The sequence below is a fragment of the Aquarana catesbeiana genome, linkage group LG01 (assembly GCF_042186555.1).
Source record: "Aquarana catesbeiana isolate 2022-GZ linkage group LG01, ASM4218655v1, whole genome shotgun sequence".
NCBI classification, from domain to species: Eukaryota; Metazoa; Chordata; class Amphibia; order Anura; family Ranidae; genus Aquarana; species Aquarana catesbeiana.
This window is the reverse complement of record NC_133324.1, coordinates 115285038-115305071: the sequence shown is the minus strand read 5'-3', so window position 1 is coordinate 115305071 and position 20034 is coordinate 115285038. Positions and strand designations below refer to the sequence as shown.

The 20034-nt window shown below is 44.2% G+C and overlaps 1 protein-coding gene across 1 annotated transcript in view; it reads left to right on the top strand.

Annotated features, from left to right (window-relative positions):
* Positions 1–20034, top strand: part of DEPDC1B (DEP domain containing 1B) — a gene marked incomplete in the record, with an annotated part of 131721 nt that overhangs the window by 66745 nt on the left and 44942 nt on the right. Inside the window, 1 exon segment of the mRNA XM_073623140.1 lies at positions 19306–19436. Coding sequence (XP_073479241.1) covers positions 19306–19436 — 131 coding nt within the window.

Genomic DNA, 20034 nt, shown 5'->3' with positions numbered 1-20034 from the left:
AAAATGTCATGAATGAATCCTTGAGAGGTGAGCAGACACAGGTATGAGTGGAGTGAGGAGTACATTGGGGACGATAAGAGGGCAGACCGTAAGGGAACACAGGTCGGTGGGGTGCTTTTACACATTTAATGTTTAGAGAGAACCTAGATATACAGTATTTATACGTGCAAGGCTTCTCTTTTATAACTTAAAGAATAACTCCAATTTTTTGTTAAAAAAAAAACCATTCCTCCCTGGCTGATCTCTGTACATTACAAGGATTTTAACAAACTTTGTTGCAGATTCCTACCTTTTTGTTCTGAAGAAATCCCTGTGTGTTTGTTTGTGTCCATGTTGGAAAGTGAATCAAATGGGACTGGTTTTATAATTATCAATCAGCTGCAGGACCTGCAAGGCACTGAGGAAAATTGCAGCATCTGCCTCCATTTTTAGATGTGATTTCTTATTGGAAGTATCTCTCCAAAAATTACCTTTTTGTTGCAGGGGATGCCAAACATCTGACTTGTATCTTGGTGTAGACTTCTGGGAAAATCAGTGAGCCAATCATTTTAGCAGGAAATTTTGTTTCTGGGGGGTGGTCATTACACATTCTGTCTACAGAAAACTTCCAGGTAGCCATATTGCTTTGCATTTTACAGAAAATTACAGAGCTGTAGAGAGGAAAGCTAATTTTTAATAACATTCAATTACAATATGACTTGTGTCAAAACTGTATACGCTATATTTTTATTTCAATACATAAACAGTAATGGTACGAATGCAGATAACTGTGTGTTAGATATACATTGGGGATAAATGCTGATACAAAGGGTCTTCGTGTACTGATGCATTTTGCCAAATTTGCTTCATCAGGGTTAATGAAAAACAACAGCATTCATCTATAAAAAAAAAATTACATACTATACATAGTTTGACATTTTATTCATTGTAATACTTCCTGTAACTATGAATTCACTGTACGAAACCCCTCCCCCTTAACACAGACTATCAGAGACATCAGTTCCCTGGGCAGGCACTGGAGCATAGAGGGGAACCCTCATCAATGGGAAAATTAGACTGATTCCCAACTAAAGAGAAGGAAATTTAAGCCAACAGAACATATGATAGATCATCAGATAATCATATCTGCTAAAATTATGTATATATGTAGTACAGGTTCTAGAAGTATATTCCCCATAATAAAACAAAATCATACCTTGTGTAAACCTCTAAATGGTTCTAATCATATATGATGATGATTATTATTATTATTATTTAAGGTACTTGTATAGCGCCGTCAATGTATAGTATTCTGAGGATTAGGGACAGTTCAAACTATAGTTGTATGTTCAATAAGTAAGAAACCTGCAAAATATAGAAAAGCTGTAGTAGGTCATCTAGAACCGATATATCAGTTGAAAATATAAATCAGATTTATGCATAGATACACTCACTAGACAATCTCCAAGTTACTTCACAGCCATCCAAACTGAAGGTAATTATCCAATGGATATTTCACATGCATAGATGGAATTACATCCATTAAGCACATAGTGAGAGCCATGATTTCAATGCTGCATCACACTAAGGCCCCTTACATATGGGATTTATGATCTGGTCCGCCTGTCAGTCTGTCGGGCGGCCCTGATCGGAGCCTCCATTCACTCCTACGGAACGGCGGATGTCATCGGTGACCTATCCGCTGACACCCGCTGCTATCCGATTTTTGTCCGTGAAATCCAGACAGATGGTGACCCTATTTTCCATCCATCTGGAGGATCAGATGAAAGCTGACAGGCGGTTCGTTTTCAGAGCAGAGGTCTGTCTCAGCACAGTGAGCAGAGACGGCCCTGTCATCCGCCTGCTCAGTGGGGATCAGCGAATGGATCCCCCTGCTGAGCAAAGCGGACCGCCAGTGTGAAAGGACCCTAAGTGTGTGTGAAGCATGCATGTGGCTTGAGTTTAAGTTCAAAGTCTGGCAATACATACCGCAAAGTAGGTTGTTCATATGTCCAGGTTCCCTGTGGTCTGGTAGTGTGGAATCACTGCCATTTTTTTTTTTTTTTTTTATGCTCCCTCTGCCCAACGTCTCAATGGCCATCGCTCTCAGGCATATGACGTGGCTGTCATGGAAGTACAACTAACGTCAATGGGCTCCGTCCCTCTGGCGTGTAGATGCCGGGTGGAAAGGTCCACACTACTGGGCATGCGCGACCTGTCAAAGTACCAAGTGCTAGTGTGTGTGTGTGTGTGTGTATATATGTATGTGCCAGTGGCAAAAAAAGAACAACATCCAATGTGCAAAAAGTCTTCCTTTCATGTGTTCATTGGTTTTTATACATATGATAAGCCTCCATCACCAGTAAGAGGAATGTTCAATCGTGAAGCCACCACCTTTTATGAGGAAAGTACTTGCTTACCGCCTAAATATGACCCCCTAATGAAGTCAACGGGGCTTTCAATCGGGCACCCAGCCTTGGATCACGATAGAGCAACTTCTCAGGCTCTCCCGCTCGCAGATGATTGGGAATGGTTCTTAATCGGGCATCACCCCATAAGATATATCTGGTTTGCTGCTGACCAGACCCTGCACTTTACGCAGTGAAGTCACATATGAAGACAAGCTCTGTGGTACTCGAGGTCAATCCAACTAGCTGTGTGAGCATCTTTAAAATTAATTTAAATTGAAAATTGTTTGTTGCATCCGTCACATCATTAACAACTGATGACTCATCAGCTATCTGCAGGTTTCCCCACTGATAGCTGAATGGAGGTGGAGACGAGCGGGGCTTCGATCCCCCACATCGCTGGACCCTGGGACAGGTAAGTGTCCAATTAAAAGTCAGCAGCTGCAGTATTTGTAGCTGCTGACTTTTAATTTTTTTTTTTCTTTTTTTAAATGGGAACTCCTCTTTAAGGACCAGCCTCGTTTTGGATTTTAGGTGTTTACATGTTTAAAACAGGTTTTTTTGCTAGAAAATTACTTAGAACCCCTAAACATTATATATGGGTTTTTTTTTTTTTTTTTAACACCTTAGAGAATAAAATGGCAGTCGTTGCAATACTTTTTTTTGCACCGTATTTGCGCAGCGCACTTTTTTGGAAAAAATTCACTTTTTTAAAATAAAAAAAATAAGACAACAGTAAAGTTAGCCCAAATTTTTTTTTTATATTGTGAAATATAATGTTACACCAAGTAAATTGATACCCAACATGTCACGCTTCAAAATTGCGTCCGCTCGTGGAATTGCGTCAAACTTTTAGCCTCAAAAGTCTCCATAGGCGACGTTTAAAAAATTCTACAGGTTGCATGTTTTGTGTTACAGAAGAGGTCTAGAGCTAGAATTATTGCTCTCGCTCTACCGGTCGCAGCGATACCTCACATGTGTGGTTTGACCACCGTTTTCATATGCGGGCGCTACTCTCGTATGCGTTAGCTTCTGCGCACGAGCTCGTCGGGACGGGGGGTTTTTAATTTTTTTTTTCTTTCTCGAACATCACGGGACACAGAGCCACAGTAATTACTGATGGGTTATATAGGTATCACTGGTGATTGGACACTGGCACACCCTATCAGGAAGTTCAACCCCCTATATAATCCCTCCCCCTTGCAGGGATACCTCAGTTTTTACGCCAGTGTCTTAGGTGATGGACGTGTAAAGATGTCCTGTGCTGAGCTCCAAAGGGAATATCCTAAGATCCTATACTGGGGCAAGCCAGGCGAACCGGATCCATTCAAAGTGTCTTTTCATGGCCGAATTGAATGGTACCCGGGCCTCGTGTCCGAAGAAACGAGGTTTTACCCGTAATGCTTCTCTTTTTAGAGAGCTGGACCCCGCAGATCAGAAAATGGCTTTAAACTTCCTAATTTCTGACGAGGTGCTTTACGGTCCCAGAACTGTTGGATCCCCCCCTACTGGTTCCCCAGTCTCTGACGGTTTTTTCAAACGGAGCCCACCGTGAGAGGTGAAGATTGGGTCTGTGTAAACAGCACCCTGCGGCTGGATAAGGTAAGAGGAGATTCCACAGAATTTTTGAGTTCTAGTGGCTTTTCTCCTTTAAGGTAAATGCATGCTATGCCTATTGTGACCACCGGGGGCTGCCAAGAGCACAAACCTACACATGCTGACTGACTGTCTCAGGTGTTCAGTGCTGATTATGTCCCAGCATCTCAAAGCAGGCTGCAAGCAGGTAAGGTGGAAAGGGGGATTTCTCATGTTTGAATGTTCCCCCCAGGCTAGAGAGGGGCCACAGGGGTCTAGAAAGTGGTTATACCACCCGGGCTCTGCGGCCTAATGGCCACCATCTCTGAAGATAGCCGTTCAGGCAGATCTTGTTACCAGTCTCCCTCCTTCCCCCCCCCCCCCATCCCCAGCCTTTTCTCCAGAAGCATGACAGGAGAGTCGGCAGTGCAGGAAGCGCTCGTTTTTTTTCTAAACTCGAGGGGGGGGGGGCGGTAGAGGAGGGGGCGGGATGTCAGCACAGAGTGTTTAGACTCCCACTCAGGCCAGCTGCAGGCTATTAAAGGCACTCTGTACAGGTGCACTCAGCCTTCTGAGAGACACAGAGCTGACGGTCGCATGTAAGGTGGGACACAGGCATTCTCCTAGGCAGCATTTACTGAAGTAACACCAGACTGAGCATTGGGTAGCAAGGCTTTTAGCCAGACTACATCGCTCAGCGGGCAGTGTTCATTTGTATACCTCACACCTTGTTGCTTTGCACTATGGGTAGAAGAGGTTCAAGCACCCCAGGAACCAGAGACACTAGGGGATCTCGTTCAGGTTCTGAGGGCCCCCTGTCGGCAGCATCCTCCCCCCCTAAAGATGGGCCAGGGACGGCTAGCCAGGGAGAGCCATCGGGGTCAGGGGCTACACCTGCTTCTGGCACTTCAGCCCCTGTATATATTACACAAGAGGTTTTTTCCTCAACCATTAATGGTCTAGAGGAAAGATTAATGGCCGTGATTACGTCTTCACTCAGTGGAAGAAAACGCACTAGGCTTTCCTCTGTTCCCCAAGACCCTCAGACAGAGGAGCTCTGGGATAAAGGAGATGAATCCCTTTCAGAGGATCGGGATGGGATGGATGATTCCTCTTCGGAGGATTCAGGTGGAGAGGGACCCTCTGCGACTTCCCAAGAGGAGAAAGTCTTAGTGCAGATCCTCACTGGATTGGGCCGCTCCACATTTAAGTTGCCCATACCTGAAACTGCTAAAGAATCCTCTTCTGCTTTGGGGTCACTGAAACCTTTCCAAGCAGCACATGCTTTTCCTGTTCATACTTTACTTGAAAAGCTTATTTATTCTGAGTGGGATCACCCAGACAAACGTTTTTTTCCGCCGAGAAAGTTTTCAACACTTTATCCGATGGAAGAAAAGTTTATTAAAATGTGGGGAATACCGGCTATTGATGCCGCCATTTCCTCCGTAAATAATAGCCTGACTTGTCCTGTAGACAATGCTCAGATGCTCAGGGATCCTGTAGATAAAAGGATGGAATCCCTATTGAAGGATGTTTTCTCCTTAGCAGGATCAGTGGCCCAACCTGCAGTAGCAGCGATTGGAGTCTGTCAATACTTAAGAGACCATGTTAAGCAGGTCATCAAAGTATTACCTGAACAGCAGGCCCAGGGGTTTGCTAACCTTCCAGCGGCCTTATGCTTTGTGGTTGACGCCATTAGAGATTCTATCGTGCAAACCTCCCGTCTTTCACTGGGGTTGGTGCATATACGTAGAATCCTATGGTTGAAAAATTGGTCAGCCGAAGCACCATGTAAGAAGCTACTGGCTGGGTTTCCATTTCGTGGTGCAAGGTTGTTTGGAGAGGACTTGGATAACTATATCAAGAGAATCTCTTGTGGGAAAAGCACTCTCTTACCTGTCAAGAAGAAGAGTAAGCGTCCCTCTTTCAAACTGACTCTTTCCCCAGCGCCGGGGGCTTCAGCCTCCAGGCAGTCTCGACGGCCGCCTCCATCGGGGTCCAGAGACAAGAGTCAACCCCAGGGACAAAAGAAGTCCTGGGGAAAGAAGCCTACTAGGCAAAACACTAAGACCTCTGCATGAGGGGGCGCCCCCGCTCACTCGAGTGGGGGGAAGACTGCGACAGTTCTCAGAGCTCTGGCACGAGGACTTCCAGGACAGATGGGTAGTCTCCACGGTAACCTTAGGGTACAAGCTGGAGTTTCAGGAATTCCCTTCTCCTCGGTTCCTCAGATCAAATGTTCCCAGAGACCCAGAGAAGAAGCAGTCGCTCCTTCTAGCGTTAGAACGACTTTTGTCGCAGGAGGTCATTATGATAGTTCCCGCAAAGGACCAGGAATTGGGCTTCTATTCCAACCTTTTTACGGTCCAAAAGCCAAATGGGGATGTCAGGCCCATTTTGGACTTAAGGGATCTGAACCGATTCCTAAGGATTCAATCCTTCCGCATGGAATCAATTCGAACAGTAGTTCCCACCCTGCAGGGAGGAGAATTTCTGGCATCAATAGACATCAGAGATGCATATCTGCATGTGCCCATTTTTCCTGCTCATCAGAAGTTTCTGCGCTTCGAGGTAGGAGGGCGCCATTTCCAGTTTGTGGCTCTGCCTTTTGGGATAGCCACTGCACCTCGAGTGTTCACAAAGATCTTGGCTCCTCCTCTGGCCAGATTAAGGGCTCAGGGTATAGCTGTCATAGCATACCTAGACGACCTGCTCTTGATAGACCGGTCGGTAGCCTCTTTGAATGGAAACTTGAGGACCACGGTCAGGTATCTAGAACACCTGGGTTGGATCCTCAACTTAGAAAAGTCTTTCCTAAAACCAGTAAGAAGACTGGAGTATTTAGGTCTGATTATAGATACAAGCCAGGAGAAAATATTTCTACCCAAAGATCACTGCTTTGAGAGAGCTGATTCTGACAGTAAGGACCAAGAAGGGTCCCTCAGTCCGCCTTTGTATGAGGCTACTAGGGAAGATGGTGTCTTCATTCGAAGCAGTTCCCTATGCTCAGTTTCACTCAAGAATGCTGCAACACAGTATTCTGTCGACCTGGAACAAGAAGGTTCAGGCATTAGACTTTCCGATGCACCTGTCGCATGCGGTGCGTCAGAGCCTCAATTGGTGGCTCATACCCGAAAACCTGCAGAAGGGGAAATCCTTTCTACCGGTTACCTGGACGGTGGTAACAACAGATGCCAGTCTGTCAGGTTGGGGAGCAGTTCTGGAACAGGCTGCGGTCCAAGGGGTATGGTCCAAGACAGAGAGGACCTTACCCATCAACATTCTAGAGATCCGGGCGATACATCTAGCTCTAAAAGCCTGGACTATCAGGCTACAGGGTTGTCCGGTCAGGATCCAGTCCGACAATGCCACAGCAGTGGCTTATATCAATCATCAGGGAGGCACCCGGAGCCGAGCTGCTCAAAAAGAGGTGAACCAGATCTTAGTCTGGGCAGAGATGCATGTGCCATGCATATCGGCAGTTTTCATCCCGGGAATAGAGAATTGGCAGGCGGACTATCTAAGTCGCCAGCAGTTACTTCCAGGGGAATGGTCTCTGCATCCCGATGTCTTTTGGGCCATATGCCAAAGATGGGGGGTTCCAGATGTAGATCTCTTTGCATCCCGATTCAACAAAAAGATAGACAGATTTGTGGCAAGGACAAAAGATCCTCTTGCATGCGGGACGGATGCGTTGGTGATTCCGTGGCATCGGTTCTCACTGATTTACGCATTCCCGCCTATTCTGCTACTACCACGACTCCTTCGCAGGATCAGGCAGGAAAGGAAGTCGGTACTTCTGGTGGCCCCCGCTTGGCCCAGAAGGACTTGGTATGCAGAAATAGTAAGGATGACGGTGGGTTCCCCGTGGACCCTACCGGTACGCCCAGACCTGTTATCTCAGGGTCCAGTGTTCCATCCTGCCTTACAAACGCTAAATTTGACGGTTTGGCTATTGAGACCCACGTTCTGAAGAGTCGTGGGCTCTCAGGTCCTGTCATATCTACCTTGATTAATGCAAGGAAGCCAGCTTCCAGGATGATTTATCATAGAGTCTGGAAGGCTTATATAACCTGGTGTGAATCCAGAGGTTGGCATCCCAGGAAATATGTCATGGGTAGAATCCTTGATTTTCTACAGATGGGATTAGAGATGAAGCTGGCCTTGAGTACCATCAAGGGCCAGGTTTCTGCTTTATCAGTATTATTTCAGCGGCCACTTGCTTCGCATTCTTTGGTCCGAAACTTTATGCAGGGGGTGATGCGTCTTAATCCTCCGGTTAAAGCGCCCCTAAACCCCTGGGACTTGAATTTGGTCCTGGCTGTGTTACAGAAACAGCCTTTTGAACCAATAAGTCAGATTCCTTTGGTCTTGTTGACAAGGAAATTAATTTTTCTGGTGGCCATCTCTTCTGCTAGAAGAGTATCAGAATTAGCAGCTCTTTCCTGTAAGGAGCCTTATTTGATTATACACAAGGATAGAGTGGTACTACGCCCTCATCCTAGTTTTTTACCGAAGGTGGTTTCTGATTTTCATTTAAACCAAGACATTGTTCTACCTTCCTTTTTTCCAGATCCCTGTTCTCCGGAAGAGAGATCTCTACATTCGTTGGATGTAGTAAGAGCAGTTAAGGCCTATCTAGGGGCAACTACTCAGATCCGCAAGACGGATGTTTTGTTTGTGCTGCCAGAGGGTCCCAATAGAGGACAGGCAGCGTCAAAAGCTACCATTTCTAAATGGATTCGACAGTTGATCATTCAAGCTTACGGTTTGAAACAGAAGATTCCTCCGTTTCAGATCAGGGCACATTCCACAAGGGCTATTGGTGCTTCTTGGGCAGTGCATCACCGGGCCTCTATGGCTCAAATCTGCAAGGCCGCAACCTGGTCTTCAGTTCATACATTCACCAGATTCTATCAGGTGGATGTGAGAAGGCATGAGGATATCGCCTTTGGGCGTAGTGTGCTGCAGGCAGCGGTACAGGGTCCTCAGGTCTGATTGCACCCTACTTGGTCGTGGTTCCCCCCCCTCAGGTAGCATTGCTCTGGGACATCCCATCAGTAATTACTGTGGCTCTGTGTCCCGTGATGTTCGAGAAAGAAAATAGGATTTTTTAAAACAGCTTACCTGTAAAATCCTTTTCTTTCGAAGGACATCACGGGACACAGAGGTCCCGCCCCTCTTCTAATACACTATATTGCTTGGCTACAAAACTGAGGTATCCCTGCAAGGGGGAGGGATTATATAGGGGGTTGAACTTCCTGATAGGGTGTGCCAGTGTCCAATCACCAGTGATACCTATATAACCCATCAGTAATTACTGTGGCTCTGTGTCCCGTGATGTCCTTCGAAAGAAAAGGATTTTACAGGTAAGCTGTTTTAAAAAATCCTATTTTTTTTTTTTATTATATATTTTACATTATTTTATTTATTTTTACACTGTTTTTAACCACTTGACAACTGGGCACTTAAACCCCCTTCCTAACCAGACCAATTTTCAGCTTTTGGTGCTCTCACATTTTGAATGACAATTACTCAGTCATGCAACACTGTATCTATATGAAATTTTTGTCCTTTTTTTCACACAAATGGAGCTTTCTTTTGGTGGTATTTAATCACCGCTGGGTTCTTTATTTTTTGCGCCGTAAAAGAAAAAAACCGAAAAATCTGTAAAAAAATACATTTTTCTTCATTTCTGTTATAATATTTTTCAAATTAGTAATTTTTCTTCATATATTTTGGCCAAAATTTATACCGCTACATATCTTTGGTAAAATTAACCCAAATCAGTGGATATTATTTGGTCTTTGTGAAAGTTATAGAGTCCAAAAGCTATGGTGCGAATATCTGAAAATTGATCACACCTGAAGTACTGACGGCCTATCTAAATTCTTGAGACCCTAACATTCCAGAAAAGTACAAATACCCCCCAAATGACCCCTTTTTGGAAAGAAGACATTCCAAGGTATTTAGTAAGAGGCATGGTGAGTTTTTTGAAGTTGTCATTTTTTCCCACAATTCTTTGCAAAATCAAGGTTTTTTTTTTACTTTTTTTTTTTTTTCCCACAAAATTGTCATATTAGCAGGTTATTTCTCACACACAGCATATGCATACCACAAATTACACCCCAAAACACATTCTGCTATTACTCCCGAGTATGGCGATACCACATGTGTGAGACTTTTACACAGCGTGGCCACATACAGAGGCCCAATATGCAGGGGGGCACCTTCAGACGTTCTGGAGCACCCAGGCCAATTCTGACATTTCTCTCCTACATGTAAAAATCATCATTTATTAGCTAGAAAATTACATAGAACCCCAAAACATTATATATTTTTTTTTAGCAAAGACCCTAGAGAATACAATGGCGGTTGTTGCAACTTTTTATCTCGCACGGTATTTGCGCAGCAATTTTTTTAACGCGTTTTTTTTTGGAAAAAAAAACTGTTTTGTGCTTTACAAAAACCAAAACAGTAAAGTTAGCCTAATGTTTTTGCATAATGTGAAAGATGAAGTTACGCCGAGTAAATAGATACCCAACATGTCACCTTTCAAAATTGCATGCGCTTGTGGAATGGCGCCAAACTTTGCTACTCAAAAATCCCCATAGGCGACGCTTTAAAATTTTTTACTGGTTACCTGTTTTGAGTTACAGAGGAGGTCTAGGGCCAAAATTATTGCTCTCGCTCTACCGATCGCAGCGATACCTCACATGTGTGGTTTGAACACCGTTTTCATATGTGGGCGGGACTTACGTATGCGTTCGCTTCTACATGCGAGCACACAGGGACAGGGGCGCTTTAAAATTTTTTTTTTTTTTTTTATTGTTCATTTTACTTTATTTATTTTAGTTTGATGCTTTTTTCCAAAAAAAAAAATTTTGGACCACTTTTATTCCTATTACAAGGAATATAAACATCCTTGTAATAGGAATGTGGCATGACAGGTCCTTTTTACAGTGAGATATGGGGTCAATAAAACCCCACATCTCACCTCTAGGCTGGGAAGCCTGAAATAAAAAAAAAAAAAAAAAAAAAACGATCCTGGCTCCGATCGTAACGGTGAGTCGGTAGAAGCGCGGGAGGGGGGGTCATCCCCTCTCGCCTCCCGTAAGAACGATCAAGCAGTGGAACAGCTGCTATGATCGTTCTCATGGTGTAGGGAATTGCCGGCTGAAAAAGCTGATATCTGAATGATGCCTGTAGCTGCAGCCATCATTCAGATATCCCCGCACAAAGTCAAGGACGTTGTATGACGGCCGGCGGGCGGGAAGTGGTTAAAACGCTTTTTCTTTTTTTTTTAACACAAAGTTGTCCATTTATACGATATTTCTACCACATAACATGTACATACCAAAAATGATACCCCAAAATAGATTCTCCTGCTCCTCTTGAGTACGGCGATACCACATGTGTGAGACTTCCACAGCCTGGCCACATACAGAGGCCGAGTACAGCCGAGCATGGCAGAGTATGGCGGGGGCATGGCAGAGTATGGCGGGGGCATGGCAGAGTATGGCGGGGGCATGGCAGAGTATTGCACAGCATTGCATAGTAGTAGGGATGGCTGAGCATGGATGGATGGATGGCTGGATGTCTCTGTGCAGCGCTGTGGGCACTACACATACAGCCCACAGCGCTGCAGCCATCCATCCATCTCCCTCTCCTCCACAGTGTACCGATCGGTACACAGGAGGGGAGGAGAGGAATCGGCGTCATCAGATGACGCCGGTCTGTTTACATGTGATCGCGCCGTCATTTGACGGCACGATCACATGGTAAACGGCTGCGATCAGCGCCCATTTACCGGGATCCGTAAAGCCCATTTACCGGTAAGCCCATTTACCGGCCCATAGCCGTCATTCGGCTATGGGCCGGTTGGTAAGTGGTTAAAAAAAAAAAAAAAATGTCACTTTTATTCCTATTACAAGGAATGTAAACATCCCTTGTAATAGAAAAAAGCATGACAGGACCTCTTAAAAAAATATGCCTTTAAGAGGCGTGGGCGGAAGTGACGTTTTGACGTTGCTTCCGCCCAACAGTGTCATGGAGACGAGTGGGCGCCATCTTAGCCTCACTTGTCTCCAGGCAAAGCACGGAGTAGGACGTGATCGCCTCCGCCGCTACCGACAGCCCCGGTAAGCGACGGAGGGCACCGGATCGCAGCGGGATGGGATGGGCCCTCTCCCGCCACCGTTAAAAGTGATCTCGCGGCGACTCCACTGCAGGGACCACTTTTTATCAGAAAGCCCGCCGCCACACGAAAACAGGGATACCGGGGTTATGGCAGCAGCTAGCTACCACCGGCAAAGTTTGGATGTACATTGGCGTGCGGCGGTCCGGAAATGGTTAAGAACTGTCAGATGTTGGGAGCCTTCTTCTGGTGAGAACCCCCACCCACAGACCCTCTACTGCCGGCCAGGGTTGTGGAGACGAGGCCTTTGTCCCCATCAACATGTGGACAAGGTGCTTTGGGGGGGCAGAGCCCCCATGTTTTAAGGGCATGTGACCTGGTATGGTTCAGGAGGAGGGCGGATAAGGGTCTGTTATGGGCTTTGGGGGAGACCCCCACGCCGTTGTGGTTCCTTTTTTTTAAAAAAATTTTGGCGTAGTTCCCCTTAAAGTCTGCTCCTTAACAACCCACTATTCACACATTTCGGAATTCGGATCGGTTGATTAATTTGTCGACCGATTCGAATCGTTCTGAAAATTTAGAAATCGTTAGAAACTGAATAAACAAAACAAAACTATTTGTTTTCGTTCTGCACATGTCTAGCAACTTTATAGAGCACAAACAGAACCATCACATTGGTCAGCTTCTTAAGTTAAGCTTTTGACAAAAAAAGAAAAACCTGGAACCTGATTGGTTTCTGTGCAGAGCTGCTCTAGATTTTGCCCTCTCCGCCTTTAATCGACCACAAGGACTATATAAAAATTGCCTGAAAATCATATAATGCACACCTAAAGATTACATAGTAAGGATGAATAAAGACACCATTCCATACAGTTCAACCTGTGTGGGTGTGTATTTTGTCTCTACCAGTTCCCATATCTCTGTAAATTTGTGTTCATGAAGATGCCCATCCTAAGAATATTTTGAAATTAGCAACATTACCTGCTGAAACCACAAATTGTGGAGAGGAGTTACATTTCATCACTACTCAAATAGTAGAAAAACCTCTTATGCAGTTTAAGGTTGAACCACTTCTTGTCCAACTTGGCCACGTGTCTTCTTGAGTGACCTGAGACTGAATAGTTTCCTCTTTATGCTGAAATCTCCATTAAGATATTTGTATATTGCTATCATATCTCCTCTTAACCGCTTGCCGACCGGCTCGCGCCCATATACGTCGGCAGAAGGGCACGTACAGGCATATTAACATACCTGTACATTGCCCTTTAAGAAGCGATCATATCACGGGGAGGAAGAACGTTCTACCTAGTGACAGGACACTGATCACCGCTCCCTGTAATCGGGAGCGGTGATCAGTGTAGTGTCGCACATAGCCCATCCCCCCCACAGTTAGGATCACTCCCTAGGACACACTTAACTCCTACAACGCCCCCTAGTGGTTAACCCCTTCACTGCCAGTCACATTTACACAGTAATCAATGCATTTTTAATCGCACTGATCGATGTATAAATGTGGTTCCAAAATGGCGCCAAAAGTGTCCGAACTGGATGCCATAATGTCGCAGTCATGATAAAAATCGCTGCTCGCCGCCATTACTAGTTAAAAAAAAAAAATCAATAAAAAATGCCAAAAAACTTTCCCCTATTTTGTAGATCAAACGCTTATTGCGAAAAACCGCAGAGGTGATCAAATACCACCAAAAGATAGCGCTATTTGTGGGGAAAAAAGGACGTCAATTTTGTTTGGGAGCTACGTCGCACGACAGCGCAATTGTCAGTCAAAGCGACGCAGTGCCGAAACGCAAAAAGTGCGCTGGTCTTTTGCCAGCCAAATTGTCCGGGGCTGAAGTGGTTAAGCGGCTCCTCTCCAGGGAAGAATATGTTTAATGATTGTAAATGTTCCTCAAAACTGAGATCCTCCAGCCCTCTTATTAGTTTTGTTCCTCTTGAAAAATACCCTTTTTTAATACATGCCAATATTCTACTGGCCTTGCTTGCTGCGGCTTGGCATTGCATGCTATTGCTGAGTCTGTGATCTGCTTGTACCTCCAGATCTTTTTCCATCCTTGATTTACCCCAGAAGTTCTGCCCTTAGTGAGTAACCTTTCGTTTGTATTTTTAGCTCCCAAGTTCATTACTTTACATTTCCCTACATTGCAACTAATTTGGTATGTGTTTGCCCTCTATTTTATCGAGGTCTTCCTGTAGAGTTGCTATATCCTGCTGTGAAGTTATTTTCCTGCTTCGCTTTGTATCGTCAGCAAACACTGAGATTTAACTTTGTATACCAGTGATTCTCAAACTGTGTGCCGTGTGAGATTTGCAGATGGGCCGTGGGAGTTTAGAAAAACATTAAAAATTGCTAGCGTTTTGAAACCTTGAACATATTTAATGGTAAATCAATGTTGCAAAAGTTAACGTAACATATATGAAAATGCAATCTGTCCGTCTATCATTCATTGGTTCCTTTTGTAACGCGTGATCTCCATTTGTTCCATTTGTTTGTTCTGTTTGACTCTGGAGCCTCGATTCAATCCGATTTGCTCTCGAAATCATGCACATCCTTCACATTAAATTTATAAATTAAAGACATTCTTCACCACAAAAATTGTTTAAATCTTTTCAGGTATGCCGTGAAAAATGTTAGATCTTTTTGGTGCACCGCAAGCAAAAGTTTGAGAAACACTGATGTATACCAAACTCTCTATCGTTTTATGAAGTTAAACAGGATTGGCCCAAAGAACAGAGCCCTGGGTTACCCCACTTAACACTGCAATTCAATATCTATGTCAATATACTGTATATACACTGTTTCATTGTTTGAAGTCTCCCACTTAAAATTAGATTAAAAAGAGTAAAAAAATCTGTAACTTGGTTACAACTTTTCCTAAGCCTCTGCTAAGGGATATGCTGCAGCCAGACTAAGTTTGACTAGAACATACAATATATGCATTCAGATCTGTCTGTTTAAATTAAATATTTGCCCAAATTCTGCTTCTCTCTACATATTCAGTGTAATAAAAAAAGAGAATGAAGTACAAAATTGTGAAAGTGATGATTCATCACCTCTTCAGGTCATCTATAAAACACCTCCAATTTTACTAAATCAGGCTAAAGCTTACCAAAAATGTGGTGTTTTTTTTTTTTTTTTTTTTCCCAGTGACTTTGTAAGGTTTGCCATGCTAGGAGGAATTTTTTTCCCCCTACGTCATGCCCATTTCTTGCAAATAAAAGTCCTGCACCAGGAAAAAAAATTACACGATGAAGCAACAGCCATTCAAACATAAAAAAAAACTTTTTTTGTTGTAGTGGTATCCCTTTTGTAACTTACCATAGCCCTTTTAATCAAAATACTTCCTTACCCTTAATAGCTGTATTTAATGAAGATGCATCTGCTGTAACAAATGTGTAATTTGGGTCGTGGTTAATATAACATTTGAATAATGTGCTTCGTGATTAAAAAAGGCAGACATTAGAACTAATGGTAAAAAAAAAAAAAAAAAAAAGTCAAACTCACGCAGCCTAGCAGTAAAGTGGCACCAAACTGCTTAGGAATGTTGGATCTCCCAGGAACTTTTGCCAGAATGTGTGGGTATGAGCTGTCTTCTTATTATGGCTTGCTTATCTTGTGAATGCCTTTCCCCAGTGGCGCAGTGATCGCAGTCCCCTTGTTGCCAACACTTTAATTCTCATCAAGCCTTCTTTCAGGTTTTGTATCCATATTGTTTGGTTGGGCCAGGATGATGCAACACCTATATGCATACTTCGTCCCGTAAAGGATCATGTACAAACTGTACTGAAATTAAGTATGCTTTGTTCTGCTAAATTCACTACTGAGTGCAGAATTCTGTTTTAAAAATAGGAAGTTTCATTAATGGATTACAAAAATTCTAAATGTGTGCTTACTATAATTATACATGTCCTGCCCTTACCATGCCACTTTTGTCTTCAACCACTTGCTCTCCTCCCTGGAAACACTAGCACACCCCTCATCAAATACATAATTAAGCCCCAACCTCTACAATTCTTGCAAAGAGATAACACTGGGAATCTCAAAAGAAATAGTTGTGCTCTTGAGTGTCTGTGGTAAAACTAAATCCCAGCACAGCTTCACCTTATACAAATATGCCCTCCAAAAATACAGTTCCTGCATTCATGATGGGAAAACAGACCTATTTATTCTGCTTAGTGTGGTCAGTTTTTAATAGGTAAGTAAGGGGACTAGCAGGAACACCAGGGATTTCACATGAAGAAAGCAATACAAAGAGAAGATTATACTTTCTCATACAAGTACATGGTATAGCAGGCGCATATCAGGAATATGAAGTGTTGGGGTGACGCACTCTTTAAGACCCATCTTCCTGTTACCTTTTACTTGTGAACGTCTGGAATGCCTAGTCTACAGCTGTCTGAGCCAACACCCCACTGTTAACCATTCGGAACCCTTTCTATCTGACTGTTGCCTATAATACTCCATGGAATCTGCCCTTCTAAACCTCAGCAAGAACTTACTAACTACTAGAACCAATGTTCTCTACTCTGTACTCATAATTTTACACCGCTCTGCTGCTTTTGATACAGTTGACTACCCGCTTAACCTCCAAACTCCACTTACTCAGCCTCCAAGACTATTTCCCCCCCCGCCCCACTTCTCAGCACACCTTCAGCTTACCTCTTTCCATAGGCGTCCCCCAGGGCTCTGTCCTTGGGCTCCTTCTTCTATTCTTGATAATCTTCACCTCCTTCCTGGATCAGTTGATTACCTCCCACAGTTTCCAGAACCATCACTATGCCGACGACACCCAAATCTATCTCTCCTCCACTCACCCCTTCTGTCTGCTCACACAAAACTAACTTGACATATCGGCATGTATGTTGCAACACTTCCTCAAGCTCCTTTCGGGGACACATCCATTCACTGTCCTACTTGTTCAACCTTCATCTCCGCAACTTCCTAAAATTATATCACAAAACTTAATGCACGCCCTTGTTATCTTCCACCCCAACTCTTGCAACTCCCTATTTGTTGGCCTACCTCTACACAAGCTATCCCCCTTTCAATCTATTATAAATACTGCTATCGGACACCTCCACTTATTCAACTGCTTAGTATCCATCAACCCTTTCTGCCAATCACTCCACTGTCTTCAGCTCACACAATCCATACATTTCAAAATTCTAATTACAGCATACAAACCCATCTGTAACTGCCCCAACCTACATCACCGACCACATCTCAGAGTATCACCCAAACCCTCCTTCACACAAAGCCCCCTCCCTCCTTTCCCCGGTCACCTGCTACCATGCTCATTTCTAGGATTTCTCCAGAGCCTCTTCAACCTCAGAAAACTCCCTACCCCAATCTATCCAGCTATCTCTCACTCTGCCAGCTTTCAGGCAATCTCTGAAAACTGCATCTGAGCTACTACCTCCTGTGCAATGCCTGGTAAAGCTCAAGAACACTCAGCCTGCAAAGTATCTGTAAAAAAAAAAAGGGGGAAGAAGGCTGGTGCCATGGATGGCTCATGATGAAGGCCTGATGGCTGAAACTCGTTGGCTTTTCTGATTGTTGTTCACATGCTATAATAAAACTATGTTTTGGCCAACTTCCATGGCACCAACCTTTCACCCTTTTTTTTTTTTTCATGGAGGTTTACAGAGGCTCTATTTTTTGCAACCTAACCCCACCTCTACCTAACTGGAATTTAACTTTCTCCTTCAACTTATCCCTTGGTTATTACTTTTTGTATCACTTGCTTCTCCCTTTTTTATATTGTTAGCTCTCATGAGCAGGGCCTTCCTAACCTTCTTACATTCAAATGTACCGACATTTACTGTCCCTGTTTTTGCAAAGCACTGCAAAAAATAATAAATATTGTATTATAATGATGATCGTTAATAACGCCTATAATCCTTTAATTTAAATATTATGAAAATGTAGCATGTCAAGGTGCGTACTTTTGTTCAAGGTGTTCGGCATGTGGCTCCCCTGGTACGCTCGCCCCTGTCTCCGTGAGACTGAAACCTGGTGCTCTCTGTACTTCAGAGGCCACCATTCGAGAACATTAGGGAGATCCCCTTACTCACACTCTCTCAGAAGGTTGTCTTTCTAGTGGCTATTACGTCCGCTTGGCGAGTTTCTGAGCTGGCTGCCTTGTCGTGTAAGTCTCCCTATTTGGTTCTCCACAAAGATAAGATGGTGCTGTGTCCACATGCCTCGATTCTCCCTAAGGTGGTATCTGCCTTTCATCTTTACGAGGACATTGTCCTTCCTTCCTTGTGTCCTCGACCGTCTCACCCCAAGGAGGTTGCCTTGCACTCTTTGGATGTGGTTCGGGCTGTTTGTAAATGTGGATGGCCCGAGGAAGGGCCTGGCGGCCTCTTCGGCAACTATTTCTCGTTGGATCGGACAGACTATTGTCCAGGCTTTTGCAATTAGGGGGTGGGTGCCCCCCTTTCCCGTCACGGCGCATTCTACCAGGGCGATTAGTGTTTCCTGGGCCTTCCGACACCAGGTAAGGCGGCTACCTGATCGTCCGTGCACACTTTCACCAAGTTTTACAGGGTGGATGTTTGGGCATCTTCGGATGCATGTTTCGGCCACAAAGTTTTGCAGGCGGCCGTCTGAGGTTTCGACTCCTCTTAAGGTGGGGTGATGTTTGCGTGGAGGTTATTTTTCCTTTTTTCTGTGTTCCCACCGCTCGTGGCACTGCTTTGGGACATCCCTAAGGTCAAGAATAGAAGGTCAATGAACGAAAGAGAAAAATAGATTTTTTTTTTTTTTTTTTCTACTCGCCGTAAAATCCTTTCTCTGAGTTAATTGACTGACAGACACAGCACCCCACCCCTCCTGTTTGTGTTTGTACTGCTTTGTAATGAACTGAGCTTCCTGTAGCAGAGTGGGGGGTTACTACCAGTAAGGACCGCACCTAGGCGGTGCTGTGCTTCGTTTTTTTTTTTTTTTTTTCTGCCTAGTCCTACTCCTGAAGGTGGTGATATAACCCTAAGGTCAAGAATGGAAGTGCTGTGTCCATCAATTAACTCAGAGAAAGGGATTGTACGGCGAGTAGAAAATAATCCAGTTTTTGCCATTCATGACTATAATATCCTTGTTTGTTTGTTTCTTATAATGCAAATTTGTCTTTGTTCTGGTAAACCCTTTGTGCTGTTAGATTATTAATGTATTACCTTTTTCTTGTCATACAGTTTGCAGAAGATAATGGGTCTTGATTCTCTGAATGATGTAATGGATACAAAGCAGGCAAAGGGAAAGCACATAATGCACAATATGTACAATGTCAACAAACAGGGGATTGTGGTAATGGATGATCGATCGAGTAAGTATTCTCTTCCTTTCCCTCTAAAACATCTGAGGTTGAATCTGGGTTGTACGGTCTTGTGTGTGTAGCCATCTTTAGCGTTGCACAACCCTTAGGCTACTTTCACACTGAAGCAGTTTTCAGGCGTTTTTAGCGCTAGAAATAGTGCCTGAAAAACGCCTCCCATGCCTCCCCAGTGTGAAAGCCTGAGTGCTTTCACACTGGGGCGGTGTGCTTGTGGGACATTAGAAAAAGAGCCGCAAGCGGCATCTTTGGGAAGGCTTTAGAGTGCTCCTACACCTCCCCTGCCCATTGGAATGAATGGACATCTCTGGCGAAGCGCCTGCAAAGCTATTCGGCAGCGCCGCAACATGGACGCTTTTAACCCTTTCTTTGGCTGCTAGTGGGGGTTAAAAGCATCCCACTAACATCTTTAGGCCCCTTTCACACTTATACGACTTGTCCCACGATTTTGTACTGCAAAATCGTATGACAAGTCATTCTCCATGATTTTCAATGACTACCATTCATATTGGCACGACTTTAAGTCGTGCCGACTTGAAAGTAGTCCCTGCACTACTTTGGTCCAACTTCTATGCGAGTTGTACTCCATAGA